Genomic DNA, 20,494 nt, shown 5'->3' with positions numbered 1-20,494 from the left:
CAGAGCCGGAAGCAGCCGGGCCGCACAGCTCATTGGCTGACCCTTGGGGTAGGGAGGTTTGTGATTGGCTAGTGGTGGAGAGGCGAGGGTAAGGGCTTCAAATGACCAGCGGTGGGTGTGGCTACATCCTGGCCCCGCCTTCTCACCCCCCCAACCCTTCAGTGGCCTCGCCCCGCCCCCGACGGGAGGGACCCCCCAACGATTCCGCGCGCTCGCTGCTGAGGCAGCGGGAGGGGCGGGCTGGGTGAGGATGCGCATGCGTGCTGGGAAGACGGTTGGCTCCAGCAGAGGGCGCACGCGCGCGGAGGACGCCCGGCTTCCCGCCTTCAGCGCCCGCGCAGGCGCAGTCGGCGCCGAGGCGGAGCGCGGGAAGCAGCGGGTGGCTGTGTTACCCTCCGCGGAGGTGAAGTGGCGCTGCTTCGGGTGGGCTCCGGGCTCGCTCCCCAGCCTTGGCGCTCACCCACCACGGGACACACTCGGGGCGAGGCCGCCACGAGCGAGGCCCCGAGGCGCGATCCCAGAGGCCTCAGCGCGGGCGGGGGTTGACGGGACGGTGGCCGGTCCTAGTCATGGCAGCGTTTGTCCTGTGCCTGCAGCTGCTTTACACACTTAGAAAAATGCCGGATCCCTCACCCCACACCCGCCGGGGGAGCTCAGTCGTCTCTTCTCACTTTATGCTAAGTACACTGACGCTGTGGGCGAAGTGACTTTCCCAGGCCTGCGAGTGGCACTTTTTCCCTTCGGTTTTTAACATGTGCTTTAAAAAAGAACTGTTGAGATGGAACAACGCGGTATGACGGGAGAGCAGTGACCATAGAAAAGAAAAGAAAAGAAAAGCGCCACGTTAAGATTAACGGATGAGGCCGGGCGGCGGCGCACGCCTTTAATCCCAGCACTCGGGAGGCAGAGGCAGGCGGATCTCTGTGAGTTCGAGGCCAGCCTGGGCTACAGAGCGAGATCCAGGAAAGGACCAAAGCTACACAGAGAAACCCTGTCTCGAAAAACCAAAACAAACAAACAAACAAACAAAAAAGATTAACGGATGAGGAGCTGACAACGTAGCTCCTCCACCAAAGGCACTTGTTAGCAAGCCTGAGGATCTTAGTTCAGATCCTGGCATGGAACGAGAGAACCAACTTGTGTAAGTTGTCCTCTGACCTCTGCACATACGTAGGTCCTGTGCCACCCTCCCTCTTCTCCCCAAAAGATAAAAATCTGTGGAGAGCAGCATCACGATTAACACTAGGGGCCCACAAGATGGCCCCGTGGTTAAGATGCCAAGCCTGACAACGTGGTGGAAGAAGAGAACCAGCTTCTACAAGTTGTGCTCTTGCCTTCACAGGCAGACAGATGCCGAGTAAATAAACGCGGTTAAAAGATGACATGTGTATTCTTATATGAGGGCTGAGGAGATGGCTCAGTGTGTGAAAAAACACTGGCCCGGTCTTAGATCACAGGCCAGCTTAGGTCAAGCATGTCTTCCCCCGCATAACTGATGATGCAGGTAGGCTCTAGGCTAACTCACCAAGTTATCTGATGCTGTCTCCTCAGAGGAACAACATTAATTAAATGGGCCCCTTCCCACTTCCCCTGCATCCTGCCAGCTGGGAATCAGACAGCCGGACTGCAAGCTCTTCCTGTAGACTACTCGGCCACATGGCAGGGAACCACTCCCTATAAAACCTGTAAGACCGACCACCCTGCTCTGCCACATTGACCTGAATTCTGAGGTCCTACCATGCCGTCTGCCTGCCTGCCTGCCTATGGCCACAGGATCTGAAACCTTAGAACTGCTGCCCTGCTACTGCTTGTCTGTCCAGGTGTTAATAACTCTCCTAATATTTTTCCTGAAAGGATAATCTGTCCCAGTATCCCCCTGGAAGCTCAAATCGAAAACCTTTCACAATGTAAGGTGAGGACTGAGTTTGAATCCCCAGAACCTACATAAAAAGTTGAGTGTGGTAAAACTCATCTGTAATTTTTTTTTTTTTCAATTTCTTAAGACAGGGTTTCTCTGTGTAGCTTTGAAGCGTGTCCTGGAACTCACTCTGTTGCCCAGGCTGGCCTCGAACTCACAGAGATCTGCCTGCCTCTGCCTCCGGAGTGCTGGGATTAAAGGTGTGCACCGCCACCCACCGCTGCCCGCCGCCGCTACCACCATTACCACCACCGGCACTGCCATCACCACCACCGGCTTCATCTGTAATTCTAATACTCATAAGTTCAAATGGAAGACAGAATCTCTGGAAGCTCAAAGGTAAGCATGTCAGCAGTGTACAAAACAAAACAAAAACCCTGTCTCAAACAAGGTGAAAGTCAAGCATAGACAACTGGGGTTGTCCTTTGACCTTCTCATACACATAGACACACACACCTCAATGGGATGACATAACAAAAAGCCAGTTGGCAGAGGATTGGAAGCTCTTTTCTACCTGGACTGTCTGTAACAACCATATGCAGAAAAAGGCTACCATATACACAAATGGGAGAGGCAGGTCATGAGTCTTGTAGGCCAGTGCTTTTGAGGAGATGCCTGTTCTCTGCTCACAAGCCCATTCTCATTCTCAGAAGCACTATCTCTTTCTTTCTAAACTGTCTAGTTTTATGTCCCCGGTACAATCCTTTGTCCTGGTATATAAGAGCCTGGAAACCCGAGTAGGTGCCCCTGGGACGCACCTATAAAAACAAGGAGGCCTTGTGCATGCCAGGCAAGTGCTTTGATGCTGACCCTCATTCCCAGGCTAGAAATTGGTTTCTGAGTCAGATCACCATGGAATAATGGCAAGAATTTGATCTATGGTTTCCTGTTCCTCAGAGGTAGTCTGCTTTTAAGTTACTCTGGAGCATTAGAAAGGCAGTGATTCACCTAAGGACATGTAGAAAGCTGGCCTCTGTCTGCCTCTTCTCCCTTCTCATTCAGCTTATTGTTTTCATCCACCTCTGCTTGGGAAGTTTCCATCAGAACTGATGCCCACTTTCTAGGCCTCAGCCTCTGTAGCAGTTACTTCTCTTGACTACCTCCGCAAATTCTTTTTTCTTGGTACTCTCTTCATGGCAGTTGCCTCTCTCTCTTGTCATTTCTACCTCCTCTTCACTAAGCACTGCAGAATCTGTAGATTCCTGTTTGTATTTCAATATTGGTGTTCTGCAAATTCTTTCCATCTGACTGTCATTTTCTGGATGATTTTTCCCGTAGCTTCTAATATCTCCATGGTGATAATTCTAAATTCCTCATCCAGGGGCCAGTGAGATAGTTTTGTGGGTAATGGTGTTTGCCACCAAATGTGACAACTTGGATTAGATTCTTAAGCTCTATGTGGTGGGGGTTCAAGGTGGCCAGTGTGGAAGGCAGAGAAGGGTGCAGCGCCTGTAAGCTGTGGAGGTAAAGCCTTGATGTTCTGGAAGCTGAACCAGGAGGATTTGAAGCAGAAGATGCCTGAGGATGTCATCTCCTCCATTCAGACTTCCTCATCTATGCATGTGGCTCTGCTGCGAGTCACTCCATATATCGTAAAGCATATGAAGATTGGGAGTCACATGTGGACGCATGACATGAAGAACCTAGTGACAGTTTCCTGTGTGTAGAGGACTTGGCCCAGAAAGGGGTAAGAATGATTGAATGGACATAAAAATTCTACCTGTTAAGAACAAGTTGGGCTGTGGGAGCTGACATTCATAGCTGAAATATAGAAAAGACAAAAGGATGTCTTGTGGTTATAGTCTGTCCTTAGGCCTGTGGTGTCTACTTCTGTGAGTGCTGACGGAATTGTCAGTAATAGCAAACTGTAAGGGGATTATGTCTGAAATCGTGCTGTCTTGGCAGTCATTTCTGTTTACATCTTTTCTTCTGTTCAGAGTGTGTTTATGAAGAGTCTGACAGAAGTCTGCATATACTCACAATGACCATCAGTCTGTATTTTTAGTAAACATCCAAGTGGTGGAAGAAGAGACTCAATTTCTGCAAGCTGTCTTCAGACCTCTATAAACATGCTATGGCATGTACCACATACACAGACCCATACACACACAAAATAAATGAGTAAATAGTGTTAAAAAAATAAATTACTCATCCATTGCCCATATTTAATTGCTTTCTGGTCATTATCCAGACTAGCTTGTTCTAAATTACCTTGTGGGTGAAACTGAAATAATTTTTGAAACTTTTAAAAATCTCTCTCACATCCTGATTCTTTGTGTATATCTGCTGTGTGTATCAGTGTGTATGGCTATGTGTGTGGGCCAGAGGTTGACTTTGTCATGTGCCTTCCTTAATCATTCTCCACCATATTGTTTGAGACAGGATCTCACTGAACCTAAAGCTTGCCAATTTGGCTCAACTTCCTGGCCAGAGAGCCTCCCGTCTCCATCTCCTCAGTGCTAGGCTCAGAGGTGCAGACCTCCATGCCTGGCTTTTTCACATGAGTGCTAAAGATTGAACTCAGGTTCTCAGGCTTACTCAGCAAGCACATTACTGGTTGAGTCATCCCCCTATCCCACATTCTGGTTCTTAAAGAGGTTCAAATCCTTTTCCATTACCATAGTCACCTCATCTTACCCCTCCCTGTCCACGTTAGAATCCACTCTGATGGGCTCATTCTTAATGGTTACCTAATATCCACCCTTGCCTTGCTCCATCCCACACAATCTGGTTCTAACCTCACTCTCTTCTCTCCTCAAGGCTGGGACAAGTCAGCAAACACTGGGCCCTTTTTGTTGTTAGTTTAGCCTTCTTAGAGTCTCAAAACTTGCCAAACCTGACTATATCCTAAGTCAACACCAGAGATGCTGGGAAATTTTTCAGTTACAGTCACACTGGAGATTACCCTCACTGGCTCCAATTCTCCCATTGTGGTGGCAAGCAAAGCTGAACACTTATTTAAGTGCTGAGGCACAAAAGTGACTAAAACCATCCGGAGTTTAGACTCCAACCCAGTGGGATGAGGAAGGAGAAGAGACCTGTGTAAAGTAAGGACTTTGATTTTACGATGATAGTATGGCGCTCAGGGGAGGGTTGTGCTATTTAAAGACATCTGTACCATCTGAACTCATGGTCCACACCGAATAGGGAAGCTCTGGACTGTATTTGGTTAGGAAAATGGTTTGCATTTTGTGCTAATGTTTTGAAAGCCTTCATTTCTCTCTCTTGAGACAGGGTCTCAAATAGCCCAGGCTGGCCCGGAACTCACCGAGATCCGCCTGCCTCTGCCTCCTGAGTGCGGGGACTAAAGGTGAGCACCACCTCACCTGACTTTTGGAGCCAGGTTCTCACTCTAGCCTAGGCTAGCCTGTAGCACTACACCAGGGTCTCACTCTAGCCTAGGCTAGCCTGTAGCACTACACTAGGTTCTCACTCTAGCCTAGGCTAGCCTGTAGCACTACACCCAACAAAAACTCCCCACTTCCTTCACCCCCTTGAAGGTAAGATTTCGATGCAAACACGTGAGAACAATTGCGGTAATGAAACTGTAGTGACTGACAGGCTTACTCCATGTCCCTGCCTCCCAGCCAAACAGGAAGGTCACTTCTCCCTTAGAGTGACTGCAGCTGCTGTCCCAGATAGTCTTCTTTAAAACAGTTTTTTTTTTTGGGGGGGGAGGGGTTTCAAGACAGGGCTTCCCTGTGTAGCTTTTCGCCTTTCCTGGAACTCACTCTAGCCCAGGCTGGCCTAGAACTCAGAGATCCGCCTGCCTCTGCCTCCCGAGTACTGGGATTAAAGGCGTGTGCCATCACCACCTGGCTCAGAGGACAACTTTTATTTCTGTTTTATGTGTGTATGCCTGCTTATCTATATATGTACCACCTAAGTACAAGTGCCCTTTTAAGGCCAGAAGTGGTTGTTGGGTCCCCTGAAACTGGAGTTACAGATAGTTGTGAGCTGCCCAGTGTGGGTGCTGGGAACTAAACTCAGGTCTCTTCAAGAGCTGAGCCATTTTTCCAGGCCTGAAAGACCATCTTTTGGGAGTTGGTTCTCACCCTCCACGGTGGCATCCAGGAATCCAGTTCAGGTGGTCACTCTTGCACAGAAGACACTTTTACCCTGAGCTGTCCTGCCAGCCTCTATCCTGGGTCAATGACATTTTCCCACCCTGCCTTCCTCCTGTAAAACCAGCCACAGTATTTCTGAAACTAAATGCTAAGCAGGTTTCCTAATACTGCTGTTTATTTCTATTTCTGACCAAGCAAATTCCAGTTTTTATCACATGGATCAATCTACCTTTCACTCTTCTGTTTTCTGCTTGGCTTTGTGTGTACCACGGGAAGCCTGGTCCCAACAGGCCGTACGTTTTCCTAAATAGGACAGTAGAAACCTTTCTCTCACCATCTATTAACATCCGTCCCACTCTGCTCAACCCAGTTTAGGCACAATTAGGAATCACAAAGGACAGGCCATCCTGAGTGACAGAAGCCACGTGCTTTCACCTGAAGTATGGAGATTATCATCTCTGTACTGTGAAGTCACGGTGTAAGGCAAAGAAGCTACTTGCCGAGCTCTTGGCAGTCTCCTTCACTTTACATTCTGCTAACATTTGTTGAAGCAAAATGGTCTGTGTGCCTGCACATTCTAAAACACAGCTGGGATCTGTGGGAAAAGGCAATTGCTGCCAAGCCTGAAGATTCCAGAACCCAGATGGTGAAAGTAGAGAACCAGCTCCTCCAGGTTGTCCCCTAACCTCCATATACTCATCACTGTGTGCATTTAAATGCACAAGCGCACATACAACAAACATTAAAAAGAAATCTACACAACTTAACCCTAAAGACATTCATACCATTCCTTCAAAGGCTCGGGAAACGCTGCAGAAGAGGGTGGAGACAATGAAAGAGCTAGAATGGGAAAGGGCTGGGAAATGACATCATCTGGCCAGATATAGCCATCGGAATCCTAACTCTGAATTACTATAAAGTCCATACTAGGTCTGCACAAGAATGGGACAGTCAACAGCCAGGTGTTGATGGAGGAGGGGCCTGGGAGCCCCATCCCCCAGTGTAGAACTAGTTTGATGATAGAGGCAGAAAGGGGAGGAATAGTTGTGAACCCACTGATGATCCCACCAGGTTCCAGCACAAAATTGCAAACCTACAATCACAGATAGCCTTGGTTTAACTAAATATATTGCAAAGCAAAACCAAAATGAGACCGGTAGGGATGGAGATGGGGTGTAAAGGAGCGGGAAGGAAATAAAGGGTGCGTGTGGAATAACCATAATGTACTATATATATATCACCACAAAATGGTCAAGGAACTGAAAAATAAACACATACACATTGTTTATGTAAAAATTTATTTGACCAAAATGTAGAAAAAGTGATATTATCACATATGATACAATTGCAAGAATCTAGAGAACAGAGTAGGTTTTATTCAACTGCACAGTTTGCTAAAAGTTCACCTCCCTGGTAGTGTGATGCTTAATAAATAGGAGTGAGGGGCAGGGGTTCAGATAAGCTAGAAGCAGGGTGATGTTCAGTCGGAATTGTAAACTCGAGTTGTCCCCACGCTGCTAGGGAATGTGGAATGTTTCAGTCTGAGATGTTAACTGAGAAAGCAAAACTACAAAAAAAAAAAAAAAGTGCAGCCTACAGAATACTCCACATCCAGTTCCATCAGGAGTCTCTTGGTCTTTACTAGTGTCATTCCCGAGGGAATTCAAGTCTTGGCAAAGTCAAGCTTCCATTTGTTTTCCCTGAACAATGGAGATGAAGTTTAACCACTTTCTTTTCCTATCACCTTGCTGCTGGAGAGGAGGACTTTTGTTGCCCAGCATTTGTTATTAGAACAGTCTCCTCAATGTATTGATGGCTAACAGTCTTTTTGTTTGTTATTTGAGACAGGATCTCACCATGTAGCCCTGGCTGGCTTAAAACTCACTTGGTAGCCCAGGCTGGCCTCAAACTCACAGAGATCCACCTGCCTCTGTCTCCCGAGTGCTGGGATTAAAGGCGTGTGCCACTGCCGCCTGGCTTTGCTAGCAGTCTTTGACATGACTAATCTGAAAAGGATTGGACTCTGCCATATTCCTTGCTGAGCATGTCATTAGACCACAGCAGACAAGTCCTGGAATAAGACACTTGCTCCTCAGAGAACACTTTTGGAGTGAAAGGAAAATGTGCACGGAACAGCATCAAGGATCTGTCTGAAGATACACGGGCAATCACCCCAGCATCCTCACTTGGAATGCTTAAAGGAAGTTTGTTCTGCACAGTGGAGTGTGGAGCCAGCTCAGCATGATCAGGCTTGACTTCCCATAGCAGCCCGTTTTTTAATTTTTGCTCTAGGTGGAAAATTTCTACACTTTTTCTTGTGACAACCCCCAGCCTCCCATAACTTCCCCAACAGTGACCAGATACTATCAGATACTTGAGCCTGTGCTTAAAAGTGTGGGGCTGACTAATTCCCAGGAACCAAATGCCCTCAGCCTTAAGCAACTACACTCAGTGTGAAATTCCCTGCCTATTTTAGGAATAAATGCAATTTAAGAACAAGACTAGCTGAAGAAGCTGGTGCCATTTGAAAGGAAAAGGAAAGAAACTTAAGTGGTGCTCAAAGCTTGTCTGATACAAAATATTTGGTCATGAATTCATTATCTGCTTGGCATTTCCAGCAAGGTGGAGACACAGTAACAAGAGGAACTTCTTACAAGAGAAGAAGACATGGCACACTCTCTGGAGTCGAGTTGGTGTTGGAACAGGACTCTTCTGGTTTGGGTTATATACAGTTAAGTTCGTTTAGTGTCTGATCCAGTGTCTGATGTAAGCCCACATTCTCTTCTTTGGCCTGGGCAAGTTTTTCTGTTAAGGATTAAGACAGGAAGGAAAAATGAATTAATAAGCATCTTTGTTAAAGGAAGGAAAAGGGGGGCACCTTGAATTGTCAGTGAAAGTCACGGCTAAGAAAGTACTTTATGCTCTAATCACACAGAATACCATGGAGTAATAGGGATCAAGGACCAAACAAGATAAAATATGGAATATTAGGCTGGGCGTGATAATGCATTATTTGAATCCTAGCACTCAGGAGGCAGGTAGATCTTAGTTTGAGACTAGCCTGATCTACACAGTAAGTTCCAGGCTAGCCAGAACTGTATAGTTAGATCCTGTCTCAAAAACAAAAACAACAAAAATGTCTACAGCCTGGCTTTGTGATGTGTACCTGACACTCCAGCACACATGACCTCATCTCACTCCCATCCCCAACCCAAAGAAAAACCCTGGGTTGGTAGGATTCCTCATCAAGGAAAGAAAAGGCACTTGTTGCCAGGCCTGATCATCAAGGTTTTATTTATTTACTTATTTGAGACAGGGTTTCTCCTGAGACAGGGTTTTTCTATATAGCCCTAGCTGTCCTGGAACTCACTGTGTAGACCAGGCTGGCCTTGAACTCACAGAGATCCACTTGCTGGGTTTAAAGGTGTGCACCTCTCCTTCCATAATCAGTTTTATCTCTGGGACTCACATAATGGAAGGAAGAGAAGCGACTCCTACAACCTGTTTTCTGACCTCCACACATGAGCACCTCCCCCACAAACATATAAACTACAAATAAAAATTTAACATCCCAAATGTTTCATGAGATGAAAACTCAATTGGCCAACTGCCCTGTATTTTCCTTTGCTAAACCCAGCAATCTTTGAGCCAGAGCACTTGGACTGAAGCCCTAAGTTGTACCATTAGAGTGAGCCATTTAACCTTTCCAGGCCTCAGTTTTCCCATCTGTGATGTATTACACCAGTGTGTGTAATATAGGCCTTAGGAGAACTAACTAGGACACGCTTCAGAACTCAGGAGGTGCTATACACATAAAAGATTTTGGTCCTAGATACAGGTGACTTGTTAGGAAAATATAAAATCCTATAACCCATTTTTCTTTGCAGTGACTGGAGATGACTGTTGTAATCCCAGGCATACAATGTTCACTGTCTGTGTGCCTCTGGCACTGGAGTCAGATCCCAGGTAAATGACACAGGACTGAAACCTAAGTCAGACTGCAGGCAAACTACTCAATAGCTGAACTGGCTAAATCCATGTTAAAAAAGACAGGGGTGGCTTGTGAGATGGCCAAGGTCCCTGCTGCCAACCCGCAAGACCTATGTTCCATCCCCAGGACCCACATGGTAGGAGAAACTTGATCCCTTCTGTGTGCTCCCTTCAACCCTAAATAAATAAATAAATACAATAATTTGTAAAAGCTCTGCATGACCAAGCACGAGAGAAAACTGGTTTGTGTGAATGATGGTCGATAAGGACCAGGCCAGGAGTCATTAAAATACTGGAAGAAAGTGAAAGACCTCCTAAACTGTGATAGGATCAACCTGGAAATTTTCAGAAAGAAAAACACCTCAGACTGCAGCCTCCCTAAAGCCACAGAAGCTTTTATGTGACAAACTACTGTGACTGGCCCACCCAGGCTGGGTGAAGACTTGTCAACTGGATGCACTTGGGAGCCAGCTGCTCCCTGTTCTTAGACACCTCCTGGTAATCCAGACTGCACCTTTGTTCACCGTTGCACAGCTCAGCAATGAAGGTGGGATATGACCCAGGTCTTCTACCATCAATCCTGGTCCCCCATTCCAGCATGTTTTGTTAATTAGGTCTGAGGGGAAAGAGGCCCCCGTGCCCCACTCCCAAAGTGCTCCCTGTCCTTGAGACCCTCAACACCGTTCAGACAGACAACAGGAAAGGGCTGAGCTCTATGGCACCAGTCTGTAGACGCTCTTGTAGGGCTCTAGAATGATTAGACAGACAGGAAGGGATAGTTATTTCAAAGGGTGGAGGCTATTCATGTCTGGAAAACTGTCAGGGAAATACAGAGCAAACAACAAAAGCATGGTCTGTAATCTATCCCAGGGCCTATGCAAGACAAGGGATACAGGGCACGGTTTAAAAAATGCCCATCCCACCCCCCAAACAGGGTTTCTGTGTAGCCCTGGCTGTCCTAGAAGTTGTTCTGTAGACCAGGCTGGTCTCAGACTCAGAGATCTATCTGCCTGTTTCTCCTTCCTGAGTGCTGGGATTAAAGGTGTTCACCACCACCATCCTGCTTACAAAATAGGTTAATGTAAATGGCATACAGGAATGGGGAGGCTGGTGGTGGAGAGGTTAGAGTTGGCAAAATGAATCTTTCCAAGGTCAGTCAGAGGTCAACCTTGGCTGCTCTTCCTCAGAAGTCATCTATCTTTTGTGTGTGTGTGTGTATCTGTGTGCAGGTGCCTGCAGAGGTCAGAAGAGGGTGCCAGGTCCCCTGGAGCTGGGGTTACATGTAGTTGTGAACTACTTAATCTGGATGCTGGGAAACGTACTTAGGTCCTTCGAAAGAGCAAGTGGTCTTAACCATGTCTCCAGCCTCCTTACCTTGCTTTTTTGAGACATGGTCTGTCACCGCCAGAAACTCACTCAGTAGGCTAGACTAGATGGCCAACAAGCCCCAGGGATCTTATTTCCCCTCTCCCCAGTGCTGACTCTACAAGCCCAAGTCACATCCTAGCCTTTTTACTTTAGTTACGGGGTCTGAATTCAGGTCCTCATGCTTGAAATAAACAAACAAACGTACATGTTTTAGGGGTGATATGAGGTATTGGTGGTGATAAGATTAGGAAAAAGAAACATGTTCACCTTAGGTAATGTTGGAACTGGGGAAAACCCCGCTTTATTGCTTGTCTCTCTCCCCTCCCACACACTTCTGTGTATGTGCACATATGTTCACACCCCTTGTGCACGTGCAGAGTACAGAGGCTCTATCACTCAACCTTATACTGAGACAGGGTTTCATACCAAACCTGGAGCTAGGTAGGCAGCCAGGGGGCCCTGGTGATCCTGTCTCCACCACTTTCCACCCCCGAGTGCTGGAGTTATATTATGGGGGTCGATGTCCAGTTTTCATGTGGGAGCTGGGGATCTGAACTTGGATCTTCCTGCTTACTCAGCAAGCACTCTGTTACAGAGTCATCTCCCTCCCCCAACCTCTCTTTGGGAGGGTATGTATGAGACAGGATATGGCTATGTTGCTTAGACTTCAAATTCAAATCCTCATGCCAGCCTCCAGATGCCCGGTACCTTTGTTTCTTTGTCAATACATCAGGTTCACCTCCCTTCTACTGCTAATGGGTGTTATATCCCTTGTGTGGCTTTCTAACGGCAGGGTGTGTGGAGGTGACCTTTCCCCCCAGGGACAGGGCATTGGCTGACTGTTCCCGAGACAGTGGAGACGTGGGGACTCCGGTCATCATCCTCAGTGTAACAGACAGAACAAGAGTTGAATTGCAACCACTTGAATTCATAGCCCGAACCCCAATCAAAGGTAGCCTCCTTTTATTCGCGGACTCATCAGACACTCTCTATTAAGAAACAATGACTGGGGTGCCACTCTGATTAGCCACTGCTGTGTTTCAGGACTCCTGCCAGATTGGCTTTTGGAATTATTTTCAGAAAAGGACCACGTGGCATCATTTTTCTCTGGGTAAAGAGAGCCTCTACCTCTCATCCCAGCCACGGTCAAAGGCACCTTGTTCCAGCTCAAAGGTGAGGTGGCAAGGACAGAAGATGAAGATGGCTGGCCTGTTGTCACTCCAGTCAGTCTGACACATGGGAAAAGGCCAGGAGGTGGGTCCCTGGAGTGCCGAGGCACCAGAGGCAGGAGGCCGCCTGGAGATGGCTAAGACCCAAGGTGCCCTCAGAGAGAGGTTTGGTCATTGAGGGCTGGTTCAGATCCTTCATGATAGCTATTTCCTTGAGCTTTTGGGCGCTGTCTACATGGTGGTGTCCCCAGGGAGGGAGTCGAAGAGAGAAGACAGAGGGTTGAGATGGAACAGTGTAGACAAACAGGAGGAGAACAGTGAGAAAACAGAGTGTGACCAGGACAAAGTTGAGCCCCATGTCAAACAAACAGCTATGGAGTGACGACGGAGAGGTCTCAGGTTCTGGACCGGAGTAGCCTAGATGAACTCTTAAAATAATGGTGAGCTAGGCCTGGTAGCACACGCCTTTAATCCCAGCACTTGGGAGGCAGAGGCAAGGCCAGCCTGGTCTACACTGTAAGACCCTGTTTTAAGATAACTTCCACTCCCATCACCACTGGGCCCAAAGTGACTTCTGATGATCTAATGACGTCGTCCTGCACAGGTCACCCTTTGGAATGGAGCATTTTCCCTTATATGGATAAGGGATATGAAGAATGAGTTTCACTCCCCTTCCTGGATGAGACAGCCTGGAGGATCCCAACCCCAAGTGTCTGGAATTTCCGTGCTCTATCTTGAAGAATAATAAAGTCACTTCAAGAAATGCTGAGTTGTGTGTGGCCCCGGGGAACCGAGGCCCCGCAGGCCCCTTTTTCCTTTTCTTCACACTAAGATAAATAAGCCTGGCCTCTGGGAGAGAGGCCAGCAAGAACCAGAGGCATTTAAAAAATGCAAGGCATCTCTGTGAGAATTCTGAAGACCTCACTGTGGAAACAAAGGCCAGCTCTGTCCCTCCACAGACCCCCTCACCCAACTTTTCATGTGTCACTCAGGGAGGTGGCGATTCCTACCTTCCAGGTCATCGATTGTTTTCTCCAGTTTGGAAACTGTCCTCTCTGCAAATTCAGCTCGGGTCTCAGCCTAGGGGAGAAGAGAGTCACTCCCCTGTTCCAGATCAGCCCCTCAAAAAGCAGGACATGGCTGGGTGTAGCCACACTCACCTCCTTCAGCTTGTCCGACAGAAGCTTGATTTCTTCTTCATATTTATCCTCCTTTTCAGAATACTGTGGGAGAAACCAAAAGGCGGTTCTTATAAAGGGGGGGAGGAGGCTGGAGAGATGCTCAGAGGTTAAGAGCTCTCGAAGCTTTTACCGAGGGCCGTGTTCAGTTCTCTGCAGCGCACGGAGGCTCACAGTGACTTGTAACTTCGGTGCCAGGGAACCTGACAGCCTGCAGTGCAGGCACACGAGGCAGGCAAAAACACTTGTGCACGTTAAATACATAAATACTCTCAAAAAGGAAGAGCGAGCTGGGCGGTGACTCAGCGGGGGAAGCCCTGCCTGGCAGTGAGGACCCCAGCATCCACATAAAGGCTGTGTGGTTGTGGCAGCCCATCGGTGGGGATGGGATCCCTGGAACAAGCTGGCGAGCTAGACTAGCCAAAGAGATGAGAAACCCTGCCTCGGCAAGGCTCCCACTAACAAAGGTCTGCATGCTGACACCCTGGCACACGCCAGGTCACCTAGACTGAAGAACAGGACAAAACGCAGCAAGGTCCCCCTCCACCTGACCTTTTCAGAAGCAGCCTCCAGTGACTTGAGGTTGTTAGTGACATTCTTGAGCTCCTCTTCCAGGTCGCCACACTTTCTGCACCAAGACAAAAGATGCGTGTTTTCTCTTACATTACAGCAGGCAATTCCCTTCCAAGAAGCCTCCGTTCCCCAGGGAATGCTGGGAGCTTAGCAAACCCTCTCCTGCCAGGTACAGGCAGAGGCAGGGCAGGAGGGCAAGCAAACTGGGCATCTGCCAGGGATGAGGCAATAGGGACTTGTGAAATCTGTGACCGGCCGGGCTTTCTCAGGAAGGTGCGCAAAGGAGATGAGGGCGGGAGGTGGGGGACGGCATTCAGAGTTCATACCGGACAATACAGGAAGCAAGCCTAGAATGCACCTGTGGAACCAGGGTGCTCCCAGCCCTGCAGGGCTCTCTGTGGAGCTGGGTCCCTGGTCCAAGGCCAAGGGGAGAGGTGTTTTGTTTGTTGGGACCTGTGGGATTCTAGCTGAGCCACCCCAATTGGAATGAGCCAGGCACCAATACCAACATCAGAAGCAAAGCCCTGAAACGTGGGGCACCTGCCATCTACAGACAGCATTCTGAAGATCACGTGGCCTGGCTGGGTGTGTGAAGTTAAGGCAGGAAAGTCCAAGTTCCAGGCCAGCCTGGCTACATAGTGAAAGCTTGTCTCAAGAATAAAAACGGCCAATAAGGAACACTGAGGAAGTGGGGAGGGGATGTAAGAGCCAGAGGATGGGGAGGGGAGCTGGGAAAGGCTGTCTTCTGTACAAGACAGGGTTACTGCAAACCCACAGCTGAGGTGGCTGCCCACACAGGACCTGCACAGGAGGCCCTGACAACATTCCATCATGGAGGAGGTGTGGGCTCTGAGGCCCACCCTCCCCACGTAGCTATCAGCAGTCAATGGCCTCTGGGGGAGGAGGAGCTACATTTCTTAGTGGGGTCAATAACCCTCCCCATGCTCATGCTAATCTATATGTCTAATAACTATAGCAGGTCACACACAAGAAGAAATGAAAGTTAGGAGGGGGCACACTGAGAAGTGGGTCAGTGGGAGAGGGATAAAAGAGGGTGTAGGGGGTGTGATATAAACAAAGTAAAATGTGTGTGTATACATATATAAATAAAATTGTGAGCCGGGCGGCGGTGGCGCACGCCTTTAACCCCAGCACTCGGGAGGCAGAGCCAGGCGGATCTCTGTGAGTCCGGGGCCAGCCTGGTCTACAGAGTGAGATCCAGGAAAGGCGCAAAGCTACACAGAGAAACCCTGTCTCGGAAAAACCAAAAAAAAAAAAAATAAATAAAATAAAATAAAAATTGTGAGGAACAAAAATTTTAAAGCTCAGTGTGTTTGCATGCCTGTCATCCCACCAGTCTGGAGTCAGAGGCAGGAGGATCAGGCATTCAAGGCTACAAGAGACCGTGAATCAAACAAAAACCAAACCAAACAAACAAAAAACAAAACCCAGAAATCAAAGCAAAGCCTTGGCTGGGAGCAGGAAAATTTGGGCCCTGTATGCTGTCCTGGGGTCTCAACCCAATTTCCCAGTTTCTTGATGGGAAAAGGACCCTTGGTAGTTAGAACCATCGGTAACCATGTGCTCTCAGCTGATAAGCAAAAAAGGAGGGATGAGCCCTGAACGCTGGATGCCCAAGTCCTTGAGCAGAGGTCCCAGCTGCAGGCAATTCCCAGCACAGCCTGCTCTCATCCTCCCTCCTCCCCCCGGAGCCGGATGAGCAGCTCAGCCCCGTTCTGCCACTTACAGTTCGGACACCTCCGCACGCTCCTCTGCTCTCTCCAGCTCACCCTCCAGGATGACCAACTTACGCGCCACCTACAAAGACAGAAGGGCCAGCTGAGACCCATCCCCACTACCAGGTCATTTCCTTGCAGATGTTGGTCCCTCCAAATCTATGAGCTCTGGGGCCTGCAAGGGATGGAAACATCTCAGGTCTCCAAAGTGAGGCAGGCAAGGGGAAGGTAGAGCTGAGCCACTGACCGTGGAGGAAGAAGGACCAGAGAGAGCCCAGTGTGGTGGTTGACACTGTCATTCCTATTAGGGAGGTCCAGTTTGAAAAACACAACAAATCCAGGCATGATGGCTTGTAATCCCAACATTTGGGAGGCAGAGGCAAAAGAATCTGGAATCAAAGGTCACCCCTGGCTATATAAAGGGAGTTGGAGGCCAGCCTGAGATTCCTTAGACCCTTTCTCTAAAAACAAAATTCAGCCACGTATAGTGGTTCATGCCTATAATCCCAGCACTTTGGAGTTGGAGGCAGGAGGATTAGGACTTCAGAGGTCATCCTTACATTCTTCTCTGTATGGGGAGAATAGCCTAGACTGCAGAAGAACCTTTCTCAGGGAAAAAAAAAAGAGATAGCCAGGCACAGTGGTTCACACCTATAGTTCCAGCACTTGGGAAGCTGAGGCAGTGGACACAGAGTCAAGAGTTCATGGCTAGCCAGGCAGCCTGAGCAAGTGTGTAAGCCTATGTCCACGAAGATAAAAAAGTGGCGGCAGAGCCTGACTGGCAGGCATGACCCTCGTATCTGCCAACCGGCCTCACATCCAGCTTAAGGGACGAGAGGAGGGAGCTGATCAGCTGGTCTCCAGCGACTCAGACAAGTGGCCGCAGGACTTTTTTTGGCACCCATCAAGATAGCTTCCCAGCCAAGTGGCTGTGCCTGGAAACACAGATGTTCCCACAGAGGCAATCGTCCTGCGTGTGGACTTCCCCTGGGCTCCTATCGGCAGCACCGTTTCCTCCAACTTCCTGCGGCCACCCCGCCGGCCCCACTCACCTCCTCGTACTTGCGGTCGGCCTCCTCGGCGATGTGCTTGGCCTCTTTCAGCTGCATCTCCTGGATCTCCATCTTCTCCTCGTCTTTCATGGCTCGGTTCTCTATCACCTTCATGCCTCTGCAAACGGGGTGGGGTGTGAGAACCAGGTCCTCAAATGCCTCCACCCGGGACCCAGGCAAGGATGAGGACCTGCTGTCAACTTCCATATTCAGTTCACTGAGAAGCCCTCTGGTGCTGGGCACTGAGGCCAGGTCCACTGCAAGAGCAGCAGGCGCTCTTAACTGCAGAGCCGGCTCTCCAGCCCGTGATATCTTTTTGAGACAGGTCTCTCGCTGAACCTGGAGCTTGCTGCTCTCTACAGACTGGCTGCCATGGCCAAAGGCCTTCGGTCTTTGCCTCTCCAGTGCCAGGATTAGACACACACACCCATAACAGCATTTATGTGGGGGTGGGTACACTAAGTCAGGTTCTCAGGCTTGTGCGGCAAGCCCTTGACCACGGACAATCTCCCCAGACTCACTTTTACTCTTTTGAATCAGGGTCTCATATACCCCACGCTGACCTCAAACTCACTGTGCAGTGAAGGATAGTTATGAATTCCTGATCCCCCTGCCTCGACCTCCTCGGTGTTGGGGTGACGGGCTTGCACCACCACACCTGGTTTATGTGGTGTTGAGGATTGAACCCAGCTCTGTGGGTGCCAGGTAAGTGTTCTTATCAACTGAGCTTCAATCCTACCTCCCAACACCCCTTTCAACAGGTCTTAGAAGACAGGGTTCTGGTACCTAGCCCAGGCGACACCCGCCTCAGCCTTTGGGAGCACTGTAAAGACAGACATGCATCACCACCATGTCTGGTGGACCTCCAGCTTTCAAAATCACACCATGCACGGGCTCTACTATCCCCACTTCATAGACAAAAGAAACTGAGGCAGAGAAAGGCTCAAGGTTATGGAGCTGCTAGGCAGCAGAACTGGTCCCTCTCCTCAGGGTGCACCCATGTTCGTTTCCTCTCCGGGAGACAGGCCTGAGCATCAGCAGTCAGCACGGAGTGCGCAGCCACACCTGCGGGAATGTAGAGGCGCAGGTGTAGTGGGAACGGAGGGGAGAGCCACAGAGGGCTTCTAGAGCCCTTATCCACCTGAGGCTGAGCTGAGCGGAAGAAGAGAGCTGGAGGAGCCTGGCGGGTGAGTGGCCATGTCTGTCAATCTCAGCACTTGGGAGACCGAGACGAGCAAGCCCGGCTCCAGAGCAGGATCTTGTTTCAACAAAAAAAAAAAGGCAAACAATGAAGCCAGAGTTTCACTGTGTGTGGTGGTGCACACCTTTAGTCCCAGCTCTCAAGAGGCGGAAGCCAGGGGATCTCTGAGTTCCAGGCCAGTCAGCTATACAGTGAGACTTTGTGTGAAAATCATAAAAAGAGAAACAAAGAAACAACCTCCAAACCAATCAACTCACCAACCAAAACCAAAAACACACCCCCGAGTCACAGGAGAGAAAGAACACGTCCATGCCCAGGATGGGCGGGATGTTTATGCTGGGGGGAAAGGGAATTACTGGAAGCTTCCAAAGCCAGGGCTGAATGGAAATAAAATGAACAAGCTGCCGTGCAAAGACCACAGGGAAGGCGGGCACAACCCGGGCGGCCAAACTGCTCAAAATAAACTAGTTTCCAAAGGCGTGCTCCCCCATACCTGGCTTTCAAGATAAACTTTTTTTTTTTGGACATGCAGGGGTTAGAACTCAGTGCAGTGTGAATGCTAAGTATGAGTCCTACCTTAGTGGCCCACCCGCCACCGTCAAAAGGAGGGCACACTAGATACGCCGGAAATGACCCTCGGTCCCTGCGTACAAGGGGTAGGGGATGCATATGGACTTCCTGTTTGGACTTGGATCCCACCTTTAAGATATCTCATTATGCACATGCAAAAAAATCCCCAAATCTAGAAACAACCAAACTCCTAAGTACTTTCTGTCCCAAGCATTTCAGATAAAGGACACCCAGGTCAGAAAGAATGATGTCCGAGGGCAGCCAGAACGACTCAGCTGCCTCAGCAGAGCTTGCTCTCGCTGAGCCGCGTGAACAGAGGCGGTCACGGGGATCGAGATGGCCGTGGGTCAAATGCTTTCCCTGAGACCCGCTCCTGCGCCCCAGCACCACATAAAAACCTCTGCTAGGGAGGTGGGGACTGCATCCCTGGAGCTCCTGTCCACTGAGACCCTGTCTCAAAAACAAGGTGGAGATCGGGCAGTGGGAACAGCGCTCGTCACCACCAGTCTGACGAAGGGGAGCACCCACTCCTGCGAGATGTTTTGACCTCCACACGTGCTGTGGCACACACAAATGAAATATAACCAATTTGGGGGGAGGAGGGAGGAGCTGGGTGTGGTGGGGCACCGGGCACTCTTTTTGATTCCAGCACTCGGGAGGCAGAGGAATGTGGGTATCTGTGAGTTCTAGACCAGCCTGGTCTACACAAGAAGTCCCAGGACAGTCAGGATCCCATTTCAAACACACACACACACACACACACACACACACACACACACACACACACGCGTTATTAAAACTGTGGAGTATGACAAAACACCTGATTTATTTATTATTGTAATTCTACATTCATTTGTGTGTGAGCGCATGCGCCCCGGCACAAGTGTGGACGTTGTGAACACCTGCAGGGTTGGTTCTCCTTCCAGGGTCGGTCCCAGGCACCAACTGAGCTCAGACTGTCACACTGGGCAGCAAGCGCTTTTACCCACTGAGCAATCTCACTGGCGTGTTGTTTTTGGTTTTCAATATTTATTTTTAACTCTGTGTGTGTGTGTGTGTGTGTGTGCGTGTGCGCAGGTGTACACAGAAGTCAGAGGCACTATGTTCCCTGGAGTTCATGTTATAGGCAGTTGTGAGCTGCCCAATATGGGCACTGTGTGTGTTCAGGGTGCGCACATCTGTGCCACGGACAACTTGCAGGAGGTTGGTTCTCTCCTTGCACCATGTGAGACTCAGGATTGAATTTAGGTCATGAGACTTGGCAGCAAGGGCCTCTAACCACTGGACCACCTCGACAGCCCAAGTCATCTAGTGTGGAGTATAGAGCCTGGGCCTCTCGCAGGCTAGGCAGGCACTCACCACTGAGCAGCACCCCAGCTCCTAGTGTGGAGTATAGAGCCCGGGCCTCTCGCAGGCTAGGCAGGCGCTCACCACTGAGCAGCACCCCGGCTCCGCGCTGGTGTCCAGTGTCTGCCTGATGTCCACAGCAGCACCATCTGCAGTCAGGTCTTTGGGAGGAGCCTAGACTGGGAGCCCTTCAGTGCTGGGCCGGCCACCCTGTCCCTGGCTCCTGTAACCATGCCCTCTGCCCTCCAAGCCGAGACACGCCAGGGTCACTCACTCCAGAGGAGGTGGGACAGAGCTCCCCGCGGAAGCCTCTTGGCACAGACAC

The 20,494-nt window shown here is 49.5% G+C and overlaps 1 protein-coding gene across 2 annotated transcripts in view; it reads right to left on the bottom strand.

Annotated features, from left to right (window-relative positions):
* Positions 1–7,269: 7,269 nt before the first annotated feature.
* Positions 7,270–20,494, bottom strand: part of Tpm4 (tropomyosin 4) — a 25,421-nt gene continuing 12,196 nt past the window's right edge. For both annotated transcript variants that reach the window (XM_037211795.1, XM_028893497.2), the window contains 6 exons: positions 17,052–17,169; positions 16,011–16,081; positions 14,243–14,318; positions 13,673–13,735; positions 13,523–13,592; positions 7,270–8,790 (listed from right to left, as the gene is read on the bottom strand). In XM_037211795.1, coding sequence (XP_037067690.1) covers positions 8,708–8,790; positions 13,523–13,592; positions 13,673–13,735; positions 14,243–14,318; positions 16,011–16,081; positions 17,052–17,169 — 481 coding nt within the window. In that variant the 3' untranslated portion in view covers positions 7,270–8,707. The remainder of the gene's footprint in view (positions 8,791–13,522; positions 13,593–13,672; positions 13,736–14,242; positions 14,319–16,010; positions 16,082–17,051; positions 17,170–20,494) is intronic.

Source organism: Peromyscus leucopus, chromosome 17, assembly GCF_004664715.2.
Source record: "Peromyscus leucopus breed LL Stock chromosome 17, UCI_PerLeu_2.1, whole genome shotgun sequence".
NCBI lineage: Eukaryota > Metazoa > Chordata > Mammalia > Rodentia > Cricetidae > Peromyscus > Peromyscus leucopus.
This window is presented reverse-complemented; position numbering and strand designations above follow the sequence as displayed.